Below are 25193 nucleotides of genomic sequence, written 5' to 3' on the forward strand. Positions count from 1 at the left end.
AACTATCGCACTTTTGAAAAAATCGTTTTAACTGCAGTACATTAGTTAATTTGCAAATCGGAATTTTATTAAAAATATACCAAAAAAAAGCAACTTTCCTTTTTAGACAAGATAACAGCGAGATTTAGCATAAAATACATTTATTTAATTAATAACAATAATGACCTTAAATTTCGTGAACTTCATTTTCACATCAAATAATGGCGCAAATTTTGTCAGTGATTCATTAAATAACTATAATTAAAATAAATAAAAAAAAATTAAATTGTAGGCAACACCGGCTTAAAACGTTTAATAGTTAATTATTTTAAAACAGCCCAATATCTTTCAAATGAATAAATATATAATAGCGAATTTTAAAAATAATTGAAAAGCTGGCTCAACTGGCATGGAAAAATAAAATAAAAATACTCTTCTGCAGTGAAAGTCTTTAATCAGCGAAGGTGGAATTTTAACACTGGTTCTTACATATGGTGTTTGGATAAATGTAAGGTCAGACTCCCAAGACAGAAGAGAAACAGGGTCGCGTTAACGGTTCGCGTTGTTTGGACAATTTGTTGCTTCTTACTTATTATGAAAACTACAGTGTTTATGGTTGCTGAGAGATCGAAATGACTTACAGGAGGGCTCTTCTCAAACCTGACAGGTCACACTCACTCCGTGCTTCTACCGTCCGGCTGTCCTGTGCTTTGTCTCCTATCTCTTGGCTTCCACTAGATATTGATGAGCTGTCCCCAAGTACTAGTTAAAACATGCTATGTGACATCAACCATCCATGGTGACGAGGACTGGAGTAAAAGCTTCAGTATAGCGACATAGCATGAAGAAGACAGCGATAGAGATGAAAATCAATTCAGTACAGTACTTTCAGTACATACAGTTCAATAAACGAAACTGAATATGAAACTGAAAATGAATATGAAAAATATTTTTTCCCTGAAACAAAACATTATTTGTTACAGCCATCATTGACACTACTGGTTTAAGAGTATGTAGAAAGGCATCATCAATATTTACCTCGAAGGATTGATCTCTTTTCCTTCTCCCACCCCTAGATCCAGTACTGTATTATTTCAAAATCTCTGTAACAAAATGTCAGCATTAAATATCTAACTTTACAGCACTGTTGACTGAAATTGCCAGTCTTTATGATACTCACCAGTGCAGTGTTGACGGCTGAAGGAAATTACAGTTCCAGGCGACATAAAATTTTAAGGTTCCATAAACCTGAAAGAGTTAACTATTGTTACTATCAGAAATCCAGAAAAAAACACTGAACTAACTTCAGGAATGACAAACTTACTACATTTGAAGTTGTTCTATTGCAAACTTTCAGCCATTTGGCCTTACAATTGTGGGATGCCTCGGGATTCCAAGGCGGAGGCCTATTTGCCACGCAGCTCCTCGGCACAAACGCACATCCGCCGACATCATCGATGACGATGAAGAATCAAGCTGTCAAACTCAAATTCGAAACAAATGTCACTGTCAATGTCACTCGCTGTTTAAGCTACAGTAAAAACTACATGACATTGATGCTTTCAACGAAGTGACTTTTAATCCCGACAGATGCCGCAAACGTTCCGTTACAATACTCCCCCCCTTACGGAAAGTTTCGAAAGAAATGAGAAACTGCGCTGTCCCCAGCGTCTGTAAAAGAAATGATGATAGAGCCTCAATCTAAGACTCTGAAATTGAAAAACAACAGCCTAACTAAAGGAAAGTCAAAGCTATGCTTTACTAAAGTTAGCCTAGTGTAGAAACCTAAACTGGAACGGAACTTCCTGAAAGTAAAAGAAATTAAGAGCAATAACAATTAGAAAAGCTCCTAACCTATCTAACTAAAATGTCATCCGACCATAAGTTAACCGTGCTAATCTAAGACAACTTGCAACTCAGGACATGTCTTCTTCTTTCCTTGCTGAATTCCCTGCAGTCCGGAGAACCTATGCACAAAATCCCCACAATTTCATACATCCTCTTTCATTCATAAACTTCCAGTGTAAGACATCAGCTTTAGTTCTACTGAATGCCGCCTATTGTCATACTATCCCTGAGTCACTCCTGTAATCCCAGTGCGACTCGATATTTCCCCAAGATACCTTGAGTAACATTTTTAACATGAAATGCTACTCTATATTTATGGTCTTACACTATTTGTGTAAGTACCTTTTGCGTGCAAAAGACCTAAAAACATCTTAGAACCTACTAAGAAACTTATAATAATCTAACCTATTCTACTTGTATAACCTTGGCATCGTTGGTGAAACACAAGTGGTACCACCAACACGTGAAACACGTCCTACGGCTGACAAAAGAGAACAACAAAAAACTAAGCGTTCCTCGACGATGACTCAAGCCAGAAATTAGGAGGAGTAAATCTTGATATCCTTAATATGCCATGAACCAAGATCCTTGCCATCATAACCGACCAGTTCGTAAACCAACGGTGACAGTACCTTTTTTACAATACACTTCATGTATTTGGGTGCTAGTTTGGATGCTTTGTGTTTATCTGCATCGCTCTGAATATAAGTTTTACGCCAAACTTCTTGACCTTCCGATAATTTTACATCGCGCCTCCTTAAGTTGTAATACTTAGTATTCGTCGCGTGGGCTTTCTCTAAGTTTGATCGTACTTTTGTAAATATTTGTTCCAAAGCACCAAATTCACCCGCATACTCTTCCCTAGGCATTGCCACCACATACTCTGAGTCACCTGAGTCTTTATAAAAATCGCCATTAATTATTGGTTCTCTGCCGTGGACCAAGAAAAACGGAGAAAATCCTGTCGTTTCATTTACCGCACTATTTAGGGCAAATTGAATTTTAAAAATATTCTGATCCCAGGACCTATGGTCATCCTTTACATATGATGCAATCATTGTGGTCACGGTCTTATTGTATCTCTCCACCATGTTCATTTGCGGGGCGTACCTTGGGCCATAATGAATACGCGGAACCCTATATGTCTTCATCAAATTACGGAACTCTGATCCAGTGAATTGAACCCCATTATCGGTAACCACTGTTTCAGGAATGCCGTGTGCTAAAAACACATAGTTTTCCATACTTTTAGCCACATTTGCACTTGTAGCCCGCCTCAAAGGAAATAACATCGTATATTTGGAGAAACAACAAGAAACTACTAAAAGATGTACAAAACCTGATCGCGACTTCGGAAGCGGTCCTACTAAATCCACGGAAATCACTTGAAATGGTCTATAACATTGTTTAGGTTTACCCATTTGACCTGGAGTGAGCGTCGTTTTATGTTTGTAGGCTGAGCATGTTGGGCACTTTTTAATAAAATTTAGCACATCGCGGTACATCCCGGGCCAGAAGAATCGTAAACTTAGTCTTCGGTGTGTTTTAAAAACTCCCATGTGACCTGATGTTGGTGGTTCATGATTCTCAGCAATGACCTTAGTGCGATTCGACTCAGCAACAACTTGTTTCCACTCAAACTCGTCAGTCAAAGAATATTTCCCCTTACTATATCGGTAAAGTACACCGTTTTCTATTCGATAGTTTGGGTAGTTCTTTGGGTATGAAATACAACCTTGGTAAACTTTGTTATACCACACATCTGTCGCGGTTGCTGACGGTAAGGTATTAATAACCTCTACTTTCACCAATCGAGACAGAGCGTCAGGTATGACATTGTCTTTACCCTTCCTGTGCTCTATATTGAAATTAAATTGCGACAGGCGACATCCCCATCGGGCAAGACGTCCCGTTGGGTTTTCTAAATTCATAAACCATTTCAAAGACGCGTGGTCAGTGACGACAGTAAACGGCCTAGTACCTAGGTATGGTTCAAATTTTTCAACAGCATACACAACCGCTAGTGCCTCTCTCTCTGTCGCACTATAATTACGCTCATTTTTATTTAAAGACCTGCTTATATAGGCTATAGGATGGTCGTCTCCCTCCACGTTTTGCGTCAAGACGCCACCAATGCCATAACTAGAAGCGTCACAATGTACTGTGAACGGTTTATCAAAATCTGGACATATTAAAATGGGTGCCGATACTAAATGATTTTTTAAATCCATGAATGCGTTTTCCGCGTCTGTGGACCAAACAAACTTTGTTTTCGTACTAGTAAGTGCGTTCAAAGGTGCAGCTATTGTGGAGAAGTTTTTTATAAAACGTCGGTACCAGGAACACGTACCTAAAAACATTTTTACCTCCTTTGCATTCTTTGGTGTTGGAAAATCTATAACCGCACGCACCTTACTTGGATCAGTCCGTAAACCGCACTCGTCTACTATGTATCCCAAATATTTGAGTGACTTGCGAAAGAAATTACTCTTTTCAAAATTTATCGTTAGATTTGCTTCCTTAATACGCTGATATACTCTATTTAGTAATAATAAGTGTGTATCATAATCTTCTGACACTATTATTACGTCATCGACGTAGCAAAATACCAGTCCCTTGGTCACTTCACTACAAAAGGGTGTACCAAAAAGCATGTCCATAAGCCTTTGCTGACGCGCAGGCGCTCCAGTAAGACCGAATGGCATGACATTAAATTTAAACAGACCCTTTCCCGGTGCAATGAAGCTAGTTTTTTCTTGTGACTGAGCATCTAACTTTATTTGCCAAAAACTTGATTTAAAATCGACTGAGCTAATAAACTTTGCGTTTCGAAGACTATCTAGTATTTGGGGTATGTAAGGTATTGCATAAGCATCCCCTTTAGTAACTGCATTTAATTTGCGACAATCCAAACAAAATCGCCATGTACCATCCGACTTGGGAACCATAAGGACCGGATTAGACCACGGACTTTCACTGTGGGTTATTACATCCAAGCTAAGCATTTTATCCACTTCCTTATGTAATTCCCTAAGCTTTTCCGGTGACATGGGGTATGGTCTACACTTAATCGGTGGTGAATCGCCGGTATCAATTTTGTGTTCAATTAAATGAGTTCTACCCAGACCCTTAGTCTCGAAAGAAATTTCGTGAAACTTTTTAATTACAATTTCTGCCAATTCTTTCTGTTCTGATGTCAAATTGTCATAATATGTTAAATTATTTAATTGTTGATCAATTTGAGCTGCATTTCTAATAAATTCTGTGGGTTTCGTAATATAAGCAATTTTATCAAAAATTTCTGGTAATAACGAGAATTCTTTCCAAAAGTCGACTCCTAGGATAACATTCGATACTATAGTAGGTATAACGTGAAATTTTATCAATCTAGTAACCCCTTTAAAAGATAGCGGCAGTGTTATAAATCCTATTGTATTGCATACTGAACCATCTGCCACAGTGACAGTAGTAGCGGATTCTACCATTTGGTAGCCTAAATTGACAAAACGCTCGTGTGCACCATTCCCTATAATCGAGATTGCAGCGCCGGAATCCAACAATGCACAAATAGTCAAATCCAGAATATTAACATGTAAATAAGGCCGAATGTCGTTGTCGTCAGGTTTAAAAAGGACCGTGGTGACGGCATTGTTTTTAAAATATTGTGATACCATTTTTAACCATTTTGTACTATCAGTAGTTACGGCTTTTTCTACTGAAGTGCCGCCACGACCTTCACCAATTAGTTTTTTGGCTGTAAATTAAGTCTACACTTCGGGCACGATCGTGTCGTATACCCGAGTTGACCGCACTTAAAACACATAATACGCTTGTCGGTACACGCCTTAGTATGATGTGTATCTACCTTGCACCTATAACAATACATCTTGCCGGTATTTGACGGCTTTTGATTGTGAAACTGTGATGGTGGTTTGTACTGTGGCCGTTGGTCAACGAACTGTCGTTGGTGTTGTGGCGGTATATTTCGACTACGAGCACCATGACTAAAGGTGTTGAACGACCTCTGTTGTTGTACAGATGTAGATGCGACGGCAGTAAAGTCCTGTTTTGCAGTTTTACCTTTATAAACAAAATCAGGATTTAATGAAGACTGTTTTGGCGGTTCCGCAAATAATTTTCCTTTTTGACGTGCAGCCTCAATTATCCTACAACAACGACGTAAATCTTCGACGGAGTTAATTTGCTGCAATGCGAGCTGCTCCGAAAACGATGGCCTAATATTATGAAACAAGATTTCCAATTGCTCCTTATCACTTTTTGGACTCGCAAGACGTGCAAACATACCACTCATAACCGCAAAGTAAATATGAGTCGGCTCGTCTTGTCCTTGTGTTCGCGAATGGATTTCCTGCAGTAGTCTATAGTCAAAATCCGTTGGTGCAAACTCCTCGAGTAACAAAGTGCTCAACCCCTTCCAAGACTGAAACCTGTGTTTATTTCCTCTATACCATAAAAGACCTTGATCGATAAACAAACAACAAGCTGAGTTAAACAACTGCTCATCAGAAATACCAAACGCTTGAGCACGCTCGTTTACCGCTTCTAAAAACGAATGAACACTTGACAAACCGTTGAACTTATTGTTGACATATTTTAGAAGATTAAAACCTGTAGACTCTTTTGTAACCTCACATAAATCAGCACAGACACCAGAACCGGTACTTCCAAGATCGCTTTGCTTTGTTAAGAACCTATTAATAATAACCGAACATTGTTCCAACTTTGACTTTAGATTAGCACTCATTTCCTTTTCTACCTGTAACTCAAGTACAGTTAACCTGTACAGTCGAAAATAAAGGTGACAGTACAAAGCTTTGGCACGGACTAACAAACGACTGTCTTTAGTTTTCTCCAAAGAACTCAGCTTAGACTGTAACTCCTTCATTTTCTCTGTAATTACAGGCAACTCCTCACTAGTTCGCAAATCTTCACCTATAATTTCTTCAGGCAGAAATTCTGTGCATAATTTCTTAAGTTGTTTTCTCATAATGTAAACTGTATCTCCCGGTGTCTCTGCTCTAACACTGATCTCATATGTCAACTCATCTCGCAGCAACGAATGATAATTTATTTTCTTTAAATCCATGTTTTAGATAAGAAACAACAAAGTCCAAGTGTTATTCTATATAAGTTTGTTTTGTTTACCTATGTATGAATGTTAAACACAACACTATTCCTCCTCTATCCCAGGGGTTGACCTAACAAACTGAGTAACAAAATGCTGTTTACCACTAAAAGTTTACACCAAAACTCAATAAATGTTAATTTATATTATATATATTTTATCAAGTATTTTAGTTAAAAGTAACTGCAATACAGTAAATACTAAAAAATTTTGGTATGGTACTAGAACTCCAGTATCACTATTTAGTAAGTAATTATTTTAGTAACAGTTCTTACTAATGTATAACCTAGGTAGCTAGGTTGTACTTTAGAGTAGCTCTTAACCTAACATGCAGTTTATTTGTTTATGTAGATAATATTTGTGAAGTAATTTAGCAGAAAAACTGCTAAGCAAAACACTAACAACTTAGTTTAGTATTCGCTAACAACTAAGTTAATTTGTAACCCGGAGGTCTGTACCAAAATTTTATCACTAATTATTAAGTTTCTAAGTTAAAACTAACCTCTCGGCTAGTATACCTAGATAATTATAACTAACACAGTACCAAGAATAGATACTAAAAAAAAGTATTTCTTTTGGTTTTTCCCTTAGAAATATCATAAAAGAATCTACTAGCATTAACGCTAGAAGTATTCCAAAAAAAGTAATTATAATAATAATTGCTAGCTTTTGCTAGACAAAAGAACATTAAAACAATTGCTATCTTTATTTTGAGTAGCAATAAAAAACAAAATCCCCCCGAACAACTTCAAAGCTTATGGAACCCCGCTTAACCTAATTTGTATTAAAATTGTCACCTAGAACACTACAAGCACATCAAATTCACTGTTTGTGATGAAAATAGATCATAAAATGTTTAGATTATCAGGTCACTATGACTTAAAGTTGACCTTTATGACAAGTTTGTTTGTTATGTTGTTTATTCACACATTACCAGTTGGCACTTATTCTTATGTACTTAAATATGTACTCACATATGTTTGTTTGACTATGTTCAACAATTATAACAAGATTTTATTTTATTACTGATTAATTTACCATTATTACTAAAAGAAAGGTGTTTCTGTAATTAAACTAATGTTTGATCTTTAAATTTTGAAATGTAAATATCTACTAATTTAAGCACTTTTCTTTATTGCATGTAAGCCAACTAAGCAAGCACAAGATTTGCAGAAAACAAGTTTATATGACATGCAAGTTGTTTAATAATTGTTTTGTTTTGAAATCTGTTGTAAATAGTATTGTTTTAATAAGATAATTTCACTGAATTTAACACTTGTTTTATTGTTGTTTGACAGAATGTTACACTGAAAGCAATAGCTATTTATGAATCTTGCAACCAACAATTTCCTTATGTATCAGTATATCTCAATATATATTAATATACCTGCTGAACACGGTCTTGTGAGAAAAAACACAATATTTATTTTTATACACTGTGGTCAAGTAAGGGTAACAAAATGAAAGTCTCTAGCAGCTACAACACAACAATACAATCACTACTATGAAATTGGATTATTTAAGAATAGAAATGCCAGCGTGCCATACGCTTCTTTTATTGACAATCCAGTCTTAAATATTATCCATAAGAAAGCAACAATTATCCAAACCTAGTGGGCGCCATTGAAAGCTGGCTCAACTGGCATGGAAAAATAAAATAAAAATACTCTTCTGCAGTGAAAGTCTTTAATCAGCGAAGGTGGAATTTTAACACTGGTTCTTACATATGGTGTTTGGATAAATGTAAGGTCAGACTCCCAAGACAGAAGAGAAACAGGGTCGCGTTAACGGTTCGCGTTGTTTGGACAATTTGTTGCTTCTTACTTATTATGAAAACTACAGTGTTTATGGTTGCTGAGAGATCGAAATGACTTACAGGAGGGCTCTTCTCAAACCTGACAGGTCACACTCACTCCGTGCTTCTACCGTCCGGCTGTCCTGTGCTTTGTCTCCTATCTCTTGGCTTCCACTAGATATTGATGAGCTGTCCCCAAGTACTAGTTAAAACATGCTATGTGACATCAACCATCCATGGTGACGAGGACTGGAGTAAAAGCTTCAGTATAGCGACATAGCATGAAGAAGACAGCGATAGAGATGAAAATCAATTCAGTACAGTACTTTCAGTACATACAGTTCAATAAAACGAAAACTGAATATGAAACTGAAAATGAATATGAAAAAAATATTTTTCCCTGAAACAAAACATTATTTGTTACAGCCATCATTGACACTACTGGTTTAAGAGTATGTAGAAAGGCATCATCAATATTTACCTCGAAGGATTGATCTCTTTTCCTTCTCCCACCCCTAGATCCAGTACTGTATTATTTCAAAATCTCTGTAACAAAATGTCAGCATTAAATATCTAACTTTACAGCACTGTTGACTGAAATTGCCAGTCTTTATGATACTCACCAGTGCAGTGTTGACGGCTGAAGGAAATTACAGTTCCAGGCGACATAAAATTTTAAGGTTCCATAAACCTGAAAGAGTTAACTATTGTTACTATCAGAAATCCAGAAAAAAACACTGAACTAACTTCAGGAATGACAAACTTACTACATTTGAAGTTGTTCTATTGCAAACTTTCAGCCATTTGGCCTTACAATTATGGGATGCCTCGGGATTCCAAGGCGGAGGCCTATTTGCCACGCAGCTCCTCTACGCAAACGCACATCCGCCGACATCATCGATGACGATGAAGGATCAAGCTGTCAAACTCAAATCCGAAACAAATGTCACTGTCAATGTCACTCGCTGTTTAAGCTACAGTAAAAAATACACGACATTGATGCTTTCAACGAAGTGACTTTTAATTCCGACAGATGCCGCCAAACGTTCCGTTACAACCAATTGGTCAAAAATTTATGGACATAACGTATTTTAGATTTTATTGGGGCACCATCGCCAGAAAAACAAAACAAAGCATCGGCATACTTACTTTTTATAAATTTCACCCACAGTAATAAAATATCCTTTTTAGGATATGGTCTTCGCTAGTCCCAGACCATAGATCAGGCACCTATCTGAAATTTTAAAAACCTAACCGTTTGCATGAATTAAGCAACAAAACAAAAAACTTTTCCATGTATATTAAATAATAAATAAATATCAGGGTCAATTAACAATTTAATAATTAAATTAGCAAAGCTTGTGTTTGGGTCTAAGCAAAAAATATTTAATATACATTTAAATACATTTAAAACCCAACCAGAACAAACATTCTATTTTTCATACAAATTATGCCACGACACATAAATCAACCGGGACCTTACTTATATCAGGTTCCTAACCACTAGCCATCTGGCCGTCTAAATTAGTTTTTCTTACATAAACTGACCTGATTACCCCTATCTCACCAAAAGTGTATCTCACCGGTTTTAATAGCCTATTGGCCTTGCTTGAAAGCCTAGATGTATTTATCCGGAAATACAGACGACGGGTGCGAATTCCATTGTTCGCATTATGAATGATAAGCAACCGCTTGTTGCGGGCTAACGTAATACTAACTACATAAGGGTGAAGACGCTACCGCTGAATTCGTTAGTGGGGATGTCGAATTGAGGGTTAAATTTCCTAGATTTAAGACTATTTTCATACACATCTCTTTTTGAAATACTTTTGTTCAGTTTTGCATGCAGGAGTTTTGAACTGCTTTACGATCGAAGCCATATAATAGGGCCACGCATGAACAAACCAACATACTTATCATTTTACCTTTACCATGCACTAATATCGTTTACTGATTTGATCCATAGCCTTTCATTTACAAGGTTTCTACATTAATCTTAGCACACTTTTCTCCCGATCTTCATTCGAAATATCCGTATAAGAACTTCAATTGTAGTCTGTTAAAATTTGTGCTGTGCAAGTAAGCTAAGGACAACCCTGTCCCTTTCCCACAGTGAGGGATGTCAAATGTGGGTATCAGAAAAACATAAAAAGTATTTACTTTAGCCAGGATAGTCAGTTTAATGTAGCTATAATAATAGTATTTATAGGTTTTTTTATCAATCAGGAATAAATAAATTGAGACATGGATCGTAGTCAAAAGTGACATTTTTGCAGCTGTTAAAAATAATGGGTTTTCGCTTTTTAATTACAAATTAAATCAATGTACAGTCCAAACTTATCAGGTCGCGGAGTTTCGACCAATTTGCGTGTATATACGATTTGATTTAGAAAATTTCACCCAAGTAACTAAATTTTTGCTTACATAAACTAGCGTAGTAAAAATAAGCACCTGAGATAAGTACTGATAGGAAATATTCACTGGTTCATTCCTATCCAGTTTATTTTGGTTATAGATTGCAATCTATTGTGAGGACGGGTTCGATTCCAGCCTTCTCAGTTCGGTTATTCTGTGAAGCCATGTTTCAGATTGTATTTTATGCCATGTTTCACATGATACCCTAAAATTAACAAATTTGGTTGAAATTCACAATAAAAAAAACTCATAAAACCATCACGATTTTCTGATTGTTAACGACAATATTTAAAACAAAAGTTGATTAAAAAATCCTCAGTTATGAACAAGTGATTGCGGGCGACAGAACAATTCCAGTCAGTATTATACGCCATTTCTGCTGCAATTGACGTCCATTATGCTTAAAATTAAAAAGTTTGCATTAAATTTTACCGAATGGTTCTTTTAAGTATAATAAAAATAAAATGACTATTGAGCAAACATTTACCTAATGTTGTTCGTTTTTACATACGATTTTTATGTTATGTTTTGTTTGTTAAAGGTCAATTCAGCGGTTCAGCGAAATTTTGAGATATTTGACCGTTCTTCAGTTCAATAAACTTTGAACTCCCTGAACTATTTTTAAACTGTTTTCTGTGTGCTGTGTGAAAACTCATGTTATTTCGTGTGTTTTAATTACGAATAGCCCTAATCCATATATCTTTATTATATTAGCATTATCTTAATCAATGCGTTTCGAAGACCAGCCGGTTGTTTACGTTTGTGCGGCCCACGTTTTTTAGCCCGCAAAATATAGGTTTTTTTGTGCATCGTCTATTTTTTAAATAAACGCAAAAACTAACAAGACGTTGGTTTTAGTGTTATGAAGTGATACTCCAATAAATTATAAGTTTTCGCATTAACTACCACATCGTAATTCACCAATTGTTTCTGTCTCACGGTCGAGGATGAGAGTAAAAAGAGACTGTGATGTGCGATAGCGAGCGCCAGAGCATTAGACAATGCGGTCTCTGGTTTGGATCACTATATATTTGTAATGAAATAATTTGTTGGAAATTACAAATTGTATCTATTGTAAAATAAATTTATCATAATAAAGGACAATAAAAGTTGTGTCCTCCAAATGATTACGGATGGTTCTCTCCTCCAAAAAAATATTAATTCACCCAAGGTTTAGATTGAAAAATACACCAAATCTCGCACTTAATTGCGTCTCCCACATCCTTTATGTTACACTGAACTCTGAGCCAAATAGGGTATTGTATATAGGATAGATAGAACGGACCATATCTAAATGAAACGCTTTATTCAATTGTCTTCTAAAATCCAATCAAAGTTTCTTATGATTAATACGGGATACATTTCTTTTTAATTTTGACGTGTTTAAGGCTGCGTGCTTACTGAGATGTGTGAAATGCTCGCGGTAATGTTACATGAGTCAGTGTTCAATTGAGTATTAAACACCCGTCCAGGCCCTAGAGATAAAAGTTCTGCAGTCGATACCAGTGTAGTTTTTCATACTAACAAGAATTTTAAAAATACGTCATGTGAATGTGCTATTTGTGCTATGGTAAGTAAATAAAGTAAAACGTTGTTGCATTGTTTATACTCATATATTGAGTCAGAAAATCTATAAGCTATCAGCAACAAAAGTAGTTCAAATAAGTACAATTTACTGCTAAAGCAAATTAGCTGGAAAAACTGATAGAGGAACCATGCCCGTTAGGCTCGATCTGCACGGTATTTGGGTCAGTTTTGTTGATATTCCCACTGGTTTCTTCCTTGACCTTGTATTCTCAGTTATAGGCTCGCGACTTATTTATATATTGCTCAGATAAATATAGATGATGGTTAGTGACTAATTAAGTAAAGCATAAGACTTAAGTGCCCGGAATATCTTTAGGCAGGGAAATCTTGAACTGCAGCAGCACTACGAGGTAAATCGCGATCATGCTAATTGCCTGAAAACAAGACGAATAACATGTTAAAATTAGATTAGTTTTTTTGTGGAAATCAGTCAAGCTCAAATGAGACTGGGCACATGTCTGCTGAGAAGTGTACGGCGTCTTATTATGAACGACTTAATGTAAACAAATAAATTAACAGCTATTTTTATGCTCTACCACGAATTTCGCTTTTTATGTACATAATTTAAAGCATAGAAAAACAAATTTAATTTTAAAAAATAGTCTTCGGGGTTGTTGCAATGTCGAAAGGTATGCCGCTGACTTTAAAGTTTCTTGAGGCATGGGCGTGGGCGCCAGATAATATTAAAACTTTCGAGCAAACTTGTAAAATATCGTAAGGAAAATTTATGGCGATTTTTCAGTCTATATCTTCTGGCACTTTGAAATCAACGAGCGCCAATATTTTTTATTTTACAGCCTACACTTGTGTCCCACTACTGGATAAAGGCTTCCTTACACGTTACACGTCTCTTTGTCTGAGCTAATTTCTGCCATTCGGCCAAATTTTCCGTGTCAGCCGTCCTTGCCAATTACCTTTACTTGGAAAAAATATCTAAAACTCAAATGTGGTATATATAAAAATAGGCATGTAGGTACAATCGAGAAAACTGAATCACGTACCAGGGTGAAACTCTTTTACAATCAATGATTATCTTTGGCAGATGTATGGAAGGCCAACCAGACATTTACTGCGACAAGGATTCATCTTTGTACGCTGTAGTCCAGATATAAAATAATATCTACGTTCATAAATACAAAGGTAGAGCTGACAATATCATACGCGAATAGAAATTACCTTCATCAGCTTCATAGCTCTAACAAGATAACATCAGCATTCGTAATTTAATTTAGTAAAAGTGAATTATTTCCATCCATCATAGCTACTGTTTATTATACGTTATTGTTGTAGTTATGAGGATATCGTACCTACCTAACAATCAATCTACTAAATATATCAAAAAAATATATACCAAAAAATTTAACCAATTATAAACGTGTATGCTTTGCGGTACCAAAGTTGACCTATTTTTTGCGCACGGTTCCTTCTTGGCTTAGCATCACGCACATTGATTCATTTGACTCTGTGTTGAAAGAGACGGTTGAGTGTTTGCTGAATGTCTCACTTAATGCCGATCAATGGGACCTTGCTTCTCTCCCCATTCGGAACGGGGGGCTAGGCATAAGGCGCGTGAGAGACGTGTGTCTGCCGGCTTTCCTGGCGTCGTCGGCTGGCGTTGTCGACCTTGTAACGCAAATTTTACCCTCAAACGATAGTAAAGCCATTATACCTTATGCCTCCGATGCACGAGCAGCTTGGTCGTCTCTCAACCCTACTTCATCAGTGCCGGAAACGGTACACCTCCAGCGCTCGTGGGACGAGGTGGGGGTGAAGCGGATTTCCGATTGCCTATTGGAGAGGGCTGCAGGCGTGGATAGAGCCAGGCTAGTTGCCATATCCAGGCCGGAATCCGGGGCTTGGTTAAACGCACTTCCTTCTCCTCACTTAGGAACGCTCCTCGACGACGACTCCTTGCGGGTGGCTGTTGCTCTTCGCCTGGGCTGTGATGTTTGCGAACCTCATATATGCATCTGCGGCACTATGGTTGAGAGCAACGGTCATCATGCATTGACCATCGTTGTGTGGGAAGATTTCCGCGCCATCACGCGCTCAATGAAATAATAAGAAGGGCCCTGGTTTCAGCTAACTTCCCGTGCGTGCTGGAGCCACCAGGTCTTAGTCGGTCAGATGGTAAAAGGCCTGATGGGCTGACCTTGGTGCCATGGCAAAAGGGAAAGTGCCTTCTCTGGGACGCTACCTGCGTCAGCACTTTTGCAGCCTCGCACCTGGGTCGAACCACGAGGACCGCGGGAGCTGCTGCGGAATCAGCGGCCCTTAGGAAGCGTGAGAAATATTCAGCCCTCTCCAATTACATATTTGTTGCGCTTGCGGTGGAGACGACCGGTTGTTGGTGCTCGGAGGCTAAGTTGTTTTTTAAAGAGGTAGGACGCCGGCTGCGGGACCGGGGATTAGACTCTCGCTCCGAGTCGTTCTTGATGCAAAGGCTATCTATCGCCGTTCAACGCGGGAACGCGGCAAGCGTGTTGGGCACCTTTGCGCCAGGAACGATTCGAGGCGGTCATTTTTTATAATATAAAAATATTATTTAAGTTAGCTAGTACCTAGATTTATTATTTAGTATTTAGTAGTATCTTAGGTATATGATTGTATTTTCTATAAGTTTATATTCTTAAATAAATTACTTATTAAATTATAAACCATAACAATAGTTTTCTACCACTTTGAAGTCGGTGCCGCAACGTGCACACACAAAAATAATAAAAATTTAAACCAAATTAATAACTTCCTTCTTTTTTTCGAATTCGATTAAAGTGGGCATAAATAAATGATATATAGCTCTTTTGCTAAATACTTAACCCTTTTATATACTAATCCAAAGAAAATATCTGGCTGTTAGTCAGTAAATTACGTACATAGGCGCTTGCAGCATACATCTAGAATAGGTATACTGTGCCGACTTGCAAACACTTTTCTACAACAAATTGACTTCTGTCTCTGTCTTTTAAAGTATTTTCTAAGAAATAACTCTTTTAAATTATTTTCTTTCATTCTAAGGGGCTGTTTCACCATCCATTGATTAGTGTTAACTGGCGGTTAGGTGTGATGCCGTCTCTATTTGTTTTGTTCGAATAGACATAGACGGCATCACATTTAACCGTCGGTTAACACTAATCAATGGATGGTGAAACAGCCCCTAAAAATCTTATCCAATATCTTGAATTCAGATTGAATGCGCAGCTCTACACAGAAACTCTCTTGTGTTTAGTTTAGCATACAGCCAATAGCAGTAAACGGGCGAATAATATTGTGGTAAAGTTTCAAGTTCCCAGAAGGAGAACTCAATAATGCACGTCAATTGTAATTTGGCGCAGAAATGGAACAAGGTGATTGTTATGGAACAGTTCGTACCTAACACTAAACCACGAATAAGACGCAGTTACTCGTACAAGTTTGCGTTAGTTACGAGATGCAATGGCCTATTTACTGTTGCCATTTTCAAAATAATTCTACGAGTATACCGATAAATTTAAAAATAATTCTCAAAACAAAATACAACACGTGTAGTCTATACATTGACATAATCTAGTACCTTTTTATCTAAATCAAAACAATAAACTGTAAATCGAAAATGTAATTCTGAATATTGTTGCTTCGCAAAAAAGGGATTAGGAGGAGGGGGTTTTGGTATCACTAAGACTTAAATTTAGGATCAACTAAAGTTAATATTAAGTAAGATGTACATTACAATTATTTTAACTAAAAGGAATAAGAACCTCAAAATTATTTTATTTAGGATTAGTTTTTACTAAGCAAAAGGTCTTCACGGACAATTCGTCCATATACGATATCGTAATATTATGTACATATTTCTAGACTACTATGGAGAATAATAGCTTTTAGAAACGATATTTATCGAATACAGCAAAATTAACTTTTTAATTTAATTTCAATAAAAAATAACAAAGTTTCGTTCGAAAAACTACGCACAAGAGCAATATTATGAATTTCCCGCTCTTTACGTCGAAGTAAACGTATGATGAATATGATAATTGAACCGCAACTTGAGAAATTGTTGTAAAATCACGGCTGAATTTTAATTAGATTACTTAACAGATATTAGTATGCAAAGGAGGACAGAACATTTGTACCTTATCGGTCTGAGGACAAGTTTTTGTTTTCATTTACTTATAAAATGTGAACACAAGAAAAAAAATATGTTTCGTTTGGTGAAGCGGCTCGTCGCTTTTGTACAGTCGGCCAAGTAAGTGTTACTATTTGTATGTGACAGTTCCTAAATCAGAAAAACCAGATCAATTGTTTCATAGACTTTTTGGAAAGTGAAATGGTCTTTGATGTTTTAAGCCGTACAATAACATCAGTTGTGCACAGTGGCCCAACGACTGTTTTTATTGATTCTCGATTAACTGCAAAGACATATTTTGACATGTTTGTACGGGATGTAATAGCATTTAACCTTTGCCTTTAACTAATCTAATCTCTCTTCAATAATAAGCATCCCCTCTTTTATATAAAAAAGCTATAAAGTTAAACTCTCGATATTTGGATGCATGTATCAGTAATATATAATTTTAATAAGTGTTCTATTATTTTATTGTATTTACACAGATAATCGTGATCAACAATCCGTTACAAAATATGTCTAGTCGCTCAATGATAACCGAGATCATATGCCACAGTAATTGATTAACCTGTTACTAACCGATGTAAGAAGCTCTCTGTTGACGTGGGCGTATCCCTTCAGACTCACGACAGCCGGATTCATCTCAATGGCCTGGATAAAGTGGTCGATCTGCAAACGATAGAACAAATTCAATGGAAGTGGTCAAATCTCCAGGTACAGCCAACTAAGGGCGTCGCCAAGGGGGCCAGGGAGGGGCAGCTGCCCCACATAGAGATTGTAAAAAAGTTGCCAAATGTAAAGCAACCAAACCAAAGTTAATATAATCGACGTAGATGTAGAGCTCGTACTACAAACAAGTGAAAAGCTTCACGTGCTCTCGACTTTAACTACAATTCATGCTTTTCTCATTCTCCATAATCAACTTGCCCCCCCCCCGGCCATCGGCTGGCGACGCCCTTGCAGCCAACTGTAGAGAAAAATTAAGGTGCGGACATGCTATTTCAAAACCCGACGCCACGCCACGCTTGCACACGCCGTCCAACAATCAGTCCCATATTTATTATGGTCAGGTGCAGATAGAAACATCCATCGAACGACATGGCGTGGCGTCGCTTTTTAGTAATATATTATGTTTCCGGCTTTACTCAATTCTAACGATACTGCACACTTTTTCCTGCCCCTAGTATCGCTACATGTTATACAACGCACACTTTAAGTGCATTTGTTTTTGCTATTGTGTTAACGACACAAGTACCTACTAATACCACAGCTAATACTTAGACGAGTCCATGTTAATGAACTGAGCGTCGAAAATGTGCAAACTATTGGAACTTCTCTAGGTATTTTATTATTTAACAACTGTACATAAAATAACATAAAACACATGAAATTAACAGTTAAGTAATAAGAAGACAAAGGGAACTTATTCATTCACGTTTTTAAAGAGTAAACGTTTTTTATTTCTTAATATAATGTCATAATGATCATCATGATCGCCCAAGAACGGGTAGAGTGGAGGACATGGGGGGAGGCCTTTGCCCAGCAGTCGGACACCTCTACAGGCTTCTAAATAATAATAATAATATATAATGTGTCGTAAAATAGTCCACTTATTTTACCTATACACATATATAGCTGAATATAATTGTTTTGACGCACAATTATTATTCAGAAAACCTCGATATTGCAGTAGTAGCAGCGAGATTTATTGCGTACTTTTAGTAGCAGTTAAACTTCAAGACCTCATATTGACTACGAAGTCTCGTAGAGCGGTTACGATATTTCGTAGATGCAGCGTAGCACATACTCGTAGGTGTTGGTGCGTTCGTTATCGTCACAAGTCGCCGCAAGCAAGCGTCGTCGTAAGTAAGTACTTTACTAAATCTCGAATTTTTTTATTGTATGTTTTAATCTAACCTAAACTAGTGTTTGACCGAATTATTATTTCGCAGAATATTTCTTCAGATAATACCTACTATGTATTATTGTAGTACAGAAAGTATTTTAGACAATCGTTCACGTACCGTGTTCGTTCGTCTTTTTGGATAGTTTAGCTAACTCTTACCTCTTTCTGACAGGGTCTATCGACAGCCAAGACGTCAATAGACAGTAAAGTATCTTGCACACCCGCTGCTACCTAAAGATTTAAAATATGAGAAATGTAATGCTATAAATTTTGCAATCACATAGATATTACTTTAATTTACCAAATTGTAATTTTACCAAAAATCGTTTCTTGCTGGAATAAAGTTAAAATCAAATATTGTACGGGTATTGAGAGCCCTAATAATATTGAAAATAATATTAGGTAATATTCGTATAGGTATTATACATATTATATGGTGTTTTTTTTTTATAAGACTTAAACCCTTGAGTGAATTAAAATCGGTAAAATTATGAATTTTAAAATTACTTTCATTGAAAAGATCGATTTACGTGTAATTATTCACACATAAATTAACAGAAAAATAATTAAAATATCGAGAAAAAAACTTAAATATAAAGTAAATACGACCTACTTAAAACTTTACCACTAAATTAAATCTAAGAAAAGCCCTCGTGGCCCTCGCCAGATTAAAGATTGATTACCTTAAGTGTGGATTTATGCGAGCAGTCAGCAAAGATGAATAGCAGCGTGGAGCAGTAGGCAGTGTCAACGAAGAGACCCATCTCCTTAAAGCTGAAGCCAAAACCGTGGTCCACGATCTCTGACAGCGCCCCATACACTGCTATTGTTATGTTGAAGAACCTTTTGCAAAGTTAATTGAAACATAACCTCCTAACGCCCAAGTCAAATTTTAGATGTAATGAACATCAATCTTTATGCCATTTATGATAGAGTTTGATGTTCAAATTACAATAAGTCACTTATAAAGGACTATGGGCGTTAGGAGGTACAGAAATCCGTGGTAGCCTACTGCTTTAACTTAGGACCCATGGTGAGTGCTTTCAAAATAAATAAAGTCTTGAAAAATAATGTACGAAATACATAATTGTTGTACCACTCGCTGTAGTGTGTCTTTCTCATCTGTCACTTGTTTTGTATTCGATGGCGTGCGTTATGTGAATATTATCTAGTAAAATTTAACTTTATAACAAATAATATTCAGTATATTAGAATCAGTGTAATACCGTTTACTTAGTAATTGTATGGACTAAAATAAAGCTACCAATATCAATAATACTGTAAATCTGTTTAAAAACTATACCTCGTTGAGTTTCTTGCCGGATTCTTCTCAACATAGGTTTTTCCGAATCGGTGGTAGATTTTTTTGACCTTCATAAGTGCTTATTATGGCCCTCAGAATAATTGTTCTGAGTTATAGCCTAAATTGAATAAAGATTTTTGACTTTGACCAATTAATATAAAATAGTGACGTGCTCGAATTATTTTGTCGCGCGACAAAATTGGCACGTACCTCAGAACAATGCACGTGCCTTGGATTATATACAATCATGTTGTATATAATCAAAGGCAAAGGCACGTACCTATGGCCTTCGTTCGCCGTCTAAGCTATGCCTTAGCTTATACTTGCGGGTAAAACCTGTTTCGCTTCAGTTACTTCGGAAAAACCGTTGTTAAATCTAATTATGTCAAGCTAATCTACTAATCGATCAAGGGCTTTATACGTATCTTGTCATTTATGTATTAGCGTTATTTCCCTACTGGCCTTAGCCTGTTTGAATAACTCTAACTATTAAAAATTAATTTCGTTTCGCAACAAACACTGGGATTTATTGGGAACATATTGTCTTTAGAATGTAACCTAAGAACTTTTTTATTTGATTATTGCATTAAGATTATTATATCTATATCCCTCGAACTGGCACAATGGTTTATTTATAAAAACATAATAGCTATACACTATACATAGTCATATGAAACGAATATAAATATTTCCCTCCGACTTATCAATCTGAAAATATATTTGAGTATGAGGTACCTTATATATCTACTTTTACGTTACTTATCCAACCACCATCCCAGTCTATTTACCCATACCTATATTATATACTAGCTTTTGCCCGCGGCTTCGCCTGCGTGAAATTCGGATATAAGAGATCTGGCCCATAAACTATCTCTATTGCAAAAAGAAAAGACGGACAAATATACAAACACACACACGTTCGCATTTATAATTATATATATGAAAAAAAAAGCCGTGGTGGTCTAGTGGTTTGACCTATTGCCTCTCAAACAGAAGTTCGTTGGTTCAAACCCCGGCCCCTGAGTTTTTCGAAATTTCATGTGCGAAATTACATTTGAAATTGACCACAAGCTTTAGGGTGAAGGAAAACATCGCGAGGAAACCTTCACACACCTGTGAAGTAATTCAATGGTATGCGTGAAGTTCCCAATCCGCACTGGGCCCGTGTGGGGACCTGTGGGCCCTGAGAGGAGTCCTGTGCCCAGTGTAATTTATTCCTCAGGTATTTTGTTTGACTGAGTGTTCTGCTCTCAGTAACGTACGATACTTATGTTTATCTCATTATAGCAAATCAACAAGCAAAAACAAATACACGTGTAGCAATATCGAAACGGTTCAGCAGAAGTAAACAACTATCTTACATGAACAGGCAATATGTAGAATACGTCCGAGCGTACGCATTGCCAAGGGATTGCAGCAATTCTGACAGGTTCAGCCACAGAAAACGGTATCGCGAAATTAACTTCGCCGAACATTCCCGATGCACGTCCTAGTAAAAACAAGACCATCACTCGCCCGTATTCATAAAACAGGGGCATAAAACACAATTTAATTTTACTACACGTACCCTACGAAAACATTCGGAGAGGCTTTGCGAGGCTATCTTGATACCCTTGCAATTTATGTACCAGAGGGCGCAATTCATATTAATCATAGTGATGATGTGGTAATAAGCTGTGGTGTGACGGAGGAGGAAGCCATCCATTAAGGCACAGAGGCTCAGGAGAAAACCGATTGCCAGCAGCAGACATCCCACGCTTATGACCACGATTTGGGTCTTCAGATTTCCAAAGTGCAAGTTTTCGCCGGTTACACGGTAATATCTAACCTAAAAAAAATAAAGAAGCTCAGGTAGATGGGCAAATATTCGAGCGTTTTGACCGCGCGGTCAAACGTCATTAGCGTCCCCCGTTTATATAACATAACGAAAAGACAAGTCACAAGAATTTTAATCACGCCAAATTCAGCATCGGCATTGTCTTCAATTTTCATAACAAAACAACCCTGAGCATTACCTCTTAATACTTAACACCTGCGAAGACACCAATGACAAAAAAAACGCTGCAAAAACGCTGAATATTCGCCCAGATACACAAATAATTTTCAGAGAAACTATTATGTATACACAAACCTACTTAAATATTGTTTGTGTGCGCAATATAGATAGACAGCAAATACTTTTTCTTTTTTTTTATTCGACTGGGTGGCAAACGAGCATATGGGTCTCCTGATGGTAGGAAATCACCACCACCCATAAACATCTGCAACATCAGGAGTATTGCGGATGCGTTGACAACCTAGAGGCCTAAGATGGGATACCTCAAGTGCCGGTAATTTCACCGGCTGTCTTACTCTCCACGCCGAAACATAACAGTGCAAGCAATGCTGCTTCACGGCAGGATTAGCGAGCAAGATGGTGGTAGCAATCCGAGCGGACCTTGCACAATACTCTCAGATAATCATTGTCTAGGATTCTTACTTGAAATTTTCCCCAGCTAGTTTTATAAATGGCGACTTGATGTGCCACACCCCACCCGACAAAAGGTATCCAGAAATGTGGCACGAGAAACACCACGAACAGAATAGCATAGATGTAGTCGTCAAACTTCTTCGTGGAACGCAGGATCAGGATGCGTTCGTAGCCAACTGTGAGGACCACGACCGTGGCTACTATGTAGAAGGAGATGGCGTACATGGTTGCTCGGGACTTCCAGCTGAACGTGATTGTACCTGATGAAGCAAAATATTAATAGTCTTCCTCATCAATTCCACTTCACCAAATAGTGATTTCCGTGGCCAAATTACTAAATCTATCCAACCACCATAGCGTACCTACAATACTCGATTTCCTTGGGATCCATTCATCAGATCCTGATTTGGTGACAATGTTACCTAATTGGAAGTATTCCCATTTCTACATCTTATCTTTATCTTATGTTATGTTTAGGGGTCCTTGCGGATACACTTCGACCCTTAGGGATCTTTTGTGTAATTACCCCTCCCCCATTTCTACAAGTTTTTTTACAAGTTTTTTTTTTCTCTTTTTCGGTACATAAATAAGGAAATTCTGAGGTGACCAACAAAAAAAAATTTAACCGAATTGGCATTGATCACTTTTTTACAATGTGATCTAATTCCAAAACCATTTCGAGGAATAGGTTTAATAAATCATTTTATAACATTTTAGTAAAAAAAATACTAAATGATCGTGTGTATATTTGCAAAATAATTTGACCATTGTTTGATCTTCATCGTAAATAAACGTTACGTAACTAAACCGCCAAATCCTAACACTGACAGCCTATTTTATGAAAAAAATATATAAAAAATAACTTTTTTTTGAGACCAATGCCAATTAACTAATGACCTTCTGACCTTCTCTTTTTTTGAAGTCGAGTAAAAAAAGAAGACGGCATATGACGGACGGCGGATGAGTGAAGATGGTAAATGATGGTATAGACGGTTAATTTCAGCCTCAGAACCGACTTATAGTATGCCGACGCCCATCAGCACTAAGCATCAACGAATTTGGAGTCCGTTGGAACGTTAAAAGTGTAAAAGACATTGACAGCGAAAAACATTTTTCATGTGTGTATTTGATGCATTGGATTTTCAGGGCACCGTCAGGCCAAAGGCCCGTACTTATGTCCTTACAGAAAAGAGAGTACTGACCAGGTCGCGACCGTGTGATGGGCATGACGGCCAGAGCGCGGAACAGCACCAGCAACAGCTTGTGGTCGCGGTAGAACTGGTCATGCGTCTCACACGTGTCTCCATCTTGCGAGGAAAGCATGTCTCTTTGTTCTTGCTCCTGTAAGATCGAGCCCTTCCGTAAACGTGACAAACTGTGTGTTGTCGTGTCGTTTCTGAGGTGAATCTACAAGTTGGTCTAAATGTTGCAGCCAATCAAGTTTCATAAAGAACCATCGATTTATGTTCGACAATAACGATCATCCATATAAACTTTCATCCCCTATTTCACCCCCACACAGGAAGAATGTTTAAAAACGCGCAAACATATATCTATTTATCTCTTATCACGTGCCCAAATACCAAGTTTTGTAAAGAACAATCGATTTATCTTCGGCAATGACGATCTTCCATATAAAATTTCATCCCCTATTTCACCCCATCACAGGAAGAATTTTAAAAAACGTGCGAACAAATATCTATTTATCTCTTTTAACGTGCCGAAATGGCAAGTTTAATAAAGATTAATCGATTTATCTTCGATAATGAGGACCTTCCATATAAACTTTCATCCCCTATTTCATTCCTTCACAGGTCGAATTTTTAAATAAGTTCAAATAAATATTTCTTATTAAGTGCCTAAATGCCAAGTTTCATGATTTTCTCTTGACAGTGACGAACTTCCACCATATAAACTTTCATCCCCTATTTCAACCCCTTAAAGCCTTTTTTTTTCGCGATAAAAGATAGCCTATGTTCTTTCCTAAGGTCTATTCCATCTCTGTACCAAATTTCATCAAAATCGTTTCAGCGTTTTAGGCGTGAAAGCCTAACAGACAGACAGACAGAGTTTCTTTCGCATTTATAATATATAAGTATGGATGGATATGGATTAGAGAGACGTACGTACCTATAGCGTAACAAATTAACTTACGTAATCTTGTTGCGTCTTCTGGTAAACAGATTTAGCGTTGTGAACTTGGCTCATCTCATCCTTGTACAGTGAGTTATTCAGGCCCTCGTCAAAATAATGATCTGGAATCATTGTTCGTGCCTTCTCTTCCGTTACTGTAATGACTATGACAAACTTTAAGCACCTAGTTTGCCGTGAAATTTAATATGAAAGTGATCGTTATCGAATTGGTAAACAAGAAGTGTAAATTTAATTAAAATTTTAAGCAAAAGACCGTCGCGCCTCGCATTACAATGGCACTAATGGCTATTTTGACCGACATCGACGGTGACTAAGGTGGACGATTAACTTTCAGTAGGTAGTTACCTACCTAATAATCCCAAGTTATTTACCTACTCAAAAATAAAGATTTTATTACAATGTTTTGCCTGACATTTTAAATTAACTACCTAATTGATAGAATGAAAAGAGATTTTTCACATCTCATGCTCGTAAAGTTCGTGTTTATG

At 37.1% G+C, this 25193-nt stretch overlaps 1 protein-coding gene and 2 long non-coding RNA genes across 3 annotated transcripts; all 3 read right to left on the reverse strand.

Annotated features, from left to right (window-relative positions):
- Positions 1–413: 413 nt before the first annotated feature.
- On the reverse strand, positions 414–8006 carry LOC141436053 (uncharacterized). The gene is made up of 2 exons (XR_012452253.1): positions 7297–8006; positions 414–7259 (listed from the first exon to the last, which is right to left on the reverse strand). It is a non-coding gene; the product is annotated as an uncharacterized lncRNA (long non-coding RNA).
- Positions 8007–8642: 636 nt separating this feature from the next.
- Positions 8643–9818, reverse strand: LOC141436054 (uncharacterized). The gene is made up of 2 exons (XR_012452254.1): positions 9536–9818; positions 8643–9459 (listed from the first exon to the last, which is right to left on the reverse strand). It is a non-coding gene; the product is annotated as an uncharacterized lncRNA (long non-coding RNA).
- A 3088-nt stretch (positions 9819–12906) lies between these two features.
- LOC141436014 (gustatory and odorant receptor 22-like) lies at positions 12907–24816 on the reverse strand. The gene is made up of 9 exons (XM_074098846.1): positions 24706–24816; positions 23754–23892; positions 22561–22811; positions 21649–21909; positions 21443–21570; positions 19462–19621; positions 18938–19009; positions 17452–17541; positions 12907–13144 (listed from the first exon to the last, which is right to left on the reverse strand). Exons 1-9 carry the CDS (start codon positions 24814–24816, stop codon positions 13064–13066), a joined length of 1293 nt encoding a protein of 430 aa, XP_073954947.1. The 3' UTR covers positions 12907–13063.
- Between the last annotated feature and the right edge of the window lie 377 nt (positions 24817–25193).

The sequence above is a fragment of the Choristoneura fumiferana genome, chromosome 16 (assembly GCF_025370935.1).
Source record: "Choristoneura fumiferana chromosome 16, NRCan_CFum_1, whole genome shotgun sequence".
NCBI lineage: Eukaryota > Metazoa > Arthropoda > Insecta > Lepidoptera > Tortricidae > Choristoneura > Choristoneura fumiferana.

Bases quoted from the DNA above. Each gene is read 5' to 3' on its own strand.
- LOC141436014 (XM_074098846.1), bottom strand. From the start codon at position 24,816: ATGATTCCAGATCATTATTTTGACGAGGGCCTGAATAACTCACTGTAC. The intron at 21,910-22,560 runs GTAAGAATCCTA...TATTTTTTTTAG, and splicing joins CTAGCTGGGGAAAATTTCAA to GTTAGATATTACCGTGTAAC. The intron at 21,571-21,648 runs GTACGTGTAGTA...TGTTTTTACTAG, and splicing joins TCTCCGAATGTTTTCGTAGG to GACGTGCATCGGGAATGTTC.